At 45.4% G+C, this 4,956-nt stretch overlaps 1 protein-coding gene across 4 annotated transcripts in view; it reads right to left on the bottom strand.

Annotated features, from left to right (window-relative positions):
- Window positions 1-4,956, bottom strand: part of grin1b (glutamate receptor, ionotropic, N-methyl D-aspartate 1b) — a 53,817-nt gene that overhangs the window by 35,986 nt on the left and 12,875 nt on the right. For 2 of the 4 annotated variants that reach the window (XM_017436601.3, XM_017436603.3), the window contains exons 5-6: window positions 1,308-1,370; window positions 347-444 (exon numbers count right to left, since the gene is read on the bottom strand). In XM_017436601.3, coding sequence (XP_017292090.1) covers window positions 347-444; window positions 1,308-1,370 — 161 coding nt within the window. The remainder of the gene's footprint in view (window positions 1-346; window positions 445-1,307; window positions 1,371-4,956) is intronic. The other 2 variants (XM_017436602.3, XM_037975718.1) reach the window with 1 other exon arrangement.

Below are 4,956 nucleotides of genomic sequence, written 5' to 3'. Positions count from 1 at the left end.
TGTATCGTGTCGGGTTGTATCGTGTCGGGCTGTATCGTATCGTGTCGGGCTGTATTGTGTCAGGCTGTATTGTGTCAGGCTGTATGGTATCGTGTTGAATCGTATCGTATCGTGTTGAGTCGTATCGTATCATGTCGAGTCGTATCGTATCATGTCGAGTCGTATCGTATCATGTCGAGTCGTATCATGTCCTGTCGGGCTGTATCATCTTGGGTTGTATCGTGTTGGGCTGTATTGTATCGTGTCGTTTCATTTCAGATATCGTCTCATGCTCATCAGGTACCCGATGACTTCCACCCCTGATGGTCTCAGGAAATCCTCCAGTTACCTTCAGCGTTCCTCTCACCTGGCTGACAGGATGATGACTCGGGCCTCCAGGTCTTTGGCCTCCAGCAGCAGCGCCGTCAGGTTGGTGTCCTGGCTGAAGAGCAGCACCTTCTCCGCCTGGAGCACCATGGCGCCAACAGACCGGTACCACCGAGGGACAAGGAGAAACATGGCAAAACACAACACCACAAGACACATCATAGGACACGCATTATTAGCTCGGAACTGTGAGAAGCTCCCCCCTCCCCCGACCACCCTGAACCCCCAGCTTCGACCATGCTCCCTCTCACCCACGCTACCACGGGAGGAGGGGGGCTGAGCAAAAAAATGGAGGCAAAAAGTGTTGAAGATCTGCTGAACTGAAAGAAAACAAAGCTTGAATACAAAAAAGGAAGGGCAAAAAGTTGTGCGTGGTGTGGTGGCTCATGCAAACTGAGGCGCTTTCAAGACTCCAACCAACCAACCAATCAGGGACGTGCATGTTAGAGCGCTGATGCAACTGCAAATTAAAAAAAAAAGGTTCGAGTGGAGAGAGGGAGGACAGGGAGGAGAGGGGAGGAGGAGGGAGGAAGGGAGGAGAGAGTGGCTCATTTCCCAAAAGAAAAAGAGGAGTGAGAGGATCCTGGGGGACGGTGGTCCTCAGAGATCTGCAGACAGAGCCAAACATCAGCCTGGCTGCATGCAACCCTTCACATGGAGGAAACTCGGGGGGAGGAGGGAGAGGAGGGGAGGGACGAGGGGATGAAGAGGAAGGGCGTCTCTCCTGCGAGTGTGAACCCATTCTGTGTGCAGGAATCATGAAAAATCAAAAGAACGAAAAGAGATGGTGGAGAGAAGACGTGCCACCAGGACAAAAGTCTATCTCTGGAGCTGGGTTGGATTCTGGGCGGGTGGGCGGGGCTAACTGGTGTTTGGCTACTACTGGGCGAGCTCAGAGATTGGTTGGGCGGCGTGCATCATTTCACCATGCAAGTTTATACCTTAGGTGTTCTCCTGAAGTCAAAGTTCTGTTGGTCGAGGTTTTCATAGTTCCTGTTTTTAGTCTGATGGGTGATGTGCACAGAGAAAATAATGCAGACACAAAGATTATAGACAGTCGCAGCAAAGCATCCAACAAATGATTCGTTCTTTTTCTGCAGGTCTGGAGCCGCGAGCAAACACATCCCAGACGTTTCACCTGTCAGACCGCCTGCTTGGCTGAGGTCAATCTGAGTTACTTTTCTTTCTCTTATCTGATGAACCCTGATGAATAAATCATGTTCTGGTAGTTTTATTCATTTTTTAAAATATTATTAAAACTATTATTTATCCACGTTGTGGTTTTTAGATCAGATGTTTCCTTCATAAACCCAGATCTCAAAGACAAAAGAAATTCAAGAACCCAGTTATGTTCAAATCAGACATTAAACTCCTGAAATAATGAATATATTTTGCTTAAAAACGTGAGCAGCTGTTACCAACATCTGCTTCACCTGTGGCTCGTGCAGATTCGAGCACCAACTGCAGGAGTCGGAGGAAACAAACAGAATGTGGATCATTTGTCATCGATGCTGACATCTTAACATTCTTCCTGTTTATCCAGCGAGGCGGGTGGAGTTAAGCCAATATTCCCAGATATTTAGGACTGTTGGTGGCAGTGTAGTGAGGCTTTCACCTTTAAATATGTCAGCAAACAGAATTCAGTTTCTAAAAAAAACATCTCAACTTTAATCTCACAACAGGAGTGTTGCTTTGTGTTGTCATTTCAGGAGTTAAACTCTAAAACTAAAGCTTTCTGTTAAAAAAAAACATTATGGTGTGAACAACAACCTCTTCAGTTATATTTAGTCTGAGGTGTAAATTTACACCTGAAGTGTGTCTGCAGGCATGAAAGTAGCGGTTTTATTTTTACAGCAGAACAAAGAAGATCTCTGACGGCTCAGAAGCCTGTCAGGCTTATTTAGCAGCCCACCATCAATATGTTAGATTTTAGCACTCCGAATCCAAACACGAAGCTTCAGCGTGCGATGACAGCCCGTAGAAACAGATCCCGCCTCAGCAGGGAGCCCAAACTCTCAGGCCGCTTTTAACAAGCAGCGACTTTCCTCACAGCAAACTTCTTGTGATGTTAATCTGCTGCGGCGGCACAGCGTCCCATTAGTCCTCGACGATATCCGCTCCAAATGGTAATCTCATTAAAGTTACATCCACACAGCCCTGAAGTGCACGCAGCGGCAGCGAGCGCCTGCCTCAACCCGAACCTGTAAATCTGTGAAGTCACAGCGTCCACCTGAAGCTGAGAGCTTTCTGCAGCCGACGGTGTCCTGATAGCAGGAGGAGATCTTTAAATAATTCCTTTACAGACTTTCTGGTGACCTTTCAAAGTGGATTTAATCAACAGTTCTTCAGACTTCCTGAAGGTCTGTCAGAGTTTCTCTTTGGACTTTGGCTGCATTTTCACTCAGTTTCAGTCCTTGTACCTGAACATTTAAACACTTAACTATTATCTATAAATCACTGAAGCAAGAAAAACACAAACGCCAGTATCCACTGTGCTGCGACTGCTGGACACTAGAAAATATGCAAATATTCCATTTTAGTCTCCCTGAACTGAGTGTTTGTGGCCAACGACTTATTTTTGTTGCACAGCTTGGAAAACTGTATTAAAGCCTGCGCACATTATTTTCTCCTCCTCCTCTGCCTACATCGTACTCACCCCCCCTCCCCAGGCAGGTTTGGACCAGTTTTTAATCATTCTTCCTCATCCTTGGCGTGGTTTTGAGAGCTGGATCTTTCTGTCTGGAGTTTGGGAGGTTTTCAGTTTGCTTTGAGTTCATTTCGTTTGCAGTTGTGTTTATAAATAAGTCGTGTTTTTGGAGGTTTACCTGTTCAGTTGTTCACTGTTTCCTGAGCTCCGCTGGTTCCTCAGAGTCATTAACATCTGCTCAGTGATCACCTCTCTGTTTGAAACAATCCTCTGCTTCTCCGGTCAGATTCCACTGCCAGCTTTTTATTTATTTTACTCCCTGAGTCCATTATATCTGGTACGTTTGTTGTTTGTTTGTTTGTTTTTGTTGGTGTGTTGTGTTGGTCTGATGATGCTCTCCATCCAGTTGGTTCAATAAAAGATTTAATTTCTGGAGGTTTCATGTGAACACAAACCCCCTGCTGGTCATTTCAACTAACCATGATGACACTCTAGATTCATTTAGTGTGGTTGATTTATTAATCTAATCTGTTTTTGATTAATGTGTGGTTAGAAGTAACAGAGGTCTACTAATAATTTGTTTATGTTTAAATAAATCATTTATTTTAAAACTGTTTCAGTGTTTTCTACAGATGGGACAGTGTTTATGGCTACTTTATTCATTTTTATTAGGAAACCATGTTTTTTTCCACCGTGTCATCGTACTGAAGACGGAGCCCACAGCACACCTGCCTGTGTAGGTTTTGGACACATGTCCTCAGCGTCTCCCGGTCCAGACCGGATCTTCTGTTCTGCCAAATCCTCCCAGAATGCTGTTTTTTCTGAGATTCTTCCAAAGTTCAGGTGAAGTTTTCAGCTCCCTTGAACATCCCTGCATTAAAGTTTGAGGGTTTTTTTTTTTTTTCGTTCCGTTTCATTAAATCGCGGTTCTGCTCCGTTTCCTTACGCTGTTATTGGACGTATCTGTGCTGCTGGATTCGAGCAGCGTTGTGTCGCGTCGGTCTGAGAACAGAAGGTTGCATGTTCCAGTGTTCCTCAGAGCTGCTGGCATATTTATGACTTTACATCGGATAGATGTTTGAAGCAGAAACAACAGCTCTGCTCACCTACTTTAACTAATGTGCTGTAATATTCATGTCTCTCCTCCCACTTTTGTAAAGTCTTTCTAATATTCATGACACCAGGAGTCACATTCAAACTTCTCCTCCGCAGGATTTCCAGACTTTTCTTCTCATTTGCTTTATTTTTTCAGCTTATATCAGGATGTTGTTGGACTGAAATGATACTGTCCTGGTTGTGTTCCCGCCTGCTGCTGTCTCTGACCTCTTTGTGCAGCAGCGCCCCCTGCTGTGTGGACAACAGCACCTACAGCTTCTTTCCATCTACAACAAGCTAAAGTCATCTGTTATTCTGCCCTCAGCAGGTCTTCTGAACTCTTCCTGCCGTGCCGCTCATCAGCGGCAGCAACTCGACGCAGATGTGACGGACAGTCGGTCTGACAGCTGCGACAGAAACAGCTGAGATGTGTTTGCACGACTCCGATCTCCGTCAGAGTCGAAGTGATGAGAAACCAGACGACAGATGGAGCCGAAGAACTGAAAAGATGGCATGGATTAGCAGACAAGAGGAGGCAGCAAAGAACGACGGAAGAAAAACTAAATGAACCGTTTTTAAACTCAAACGAAGAAAAACTGAAAGTAAAAAAAACAACACGAGAAAAAACTGAAGGAAAACCAAATCAGTCAAACCTCCACCAAGACTGAAAATGTTTCTGCAACAGAACCGTTTCTGATACACAGTGATGGAAAACCATGAGACACTCTAATAAAGGACCAGAACCCAACACCACCGGGTCCACAGTCAAGACCAGCAAGTCTCCAAGTCCAGAAGGAATGGGAACTGGTCCAAAGCAGCTGGTCCCAGGCGACACCAGCAGGTCCAGA

Source organism: Kryptolebias marmoratus, linkage group LG1, assembly GCF_001649575.2.
Source record: "Kryptolebias marmoratus isolate JLee-2015 linkage group LG1, ASM164957v2, whole genome shotgun sequence".
Taxonomy (NCBI): Eukaryota; Metazoa; Chordata; class Actinopteri; order Cyprinodontiformes; family Rivulidae; genus Kryptolebias; species Kryptolebias marmoratus.
This window is presented reverse-complemented; position numbering and strand designations above follow the sequence as displayed.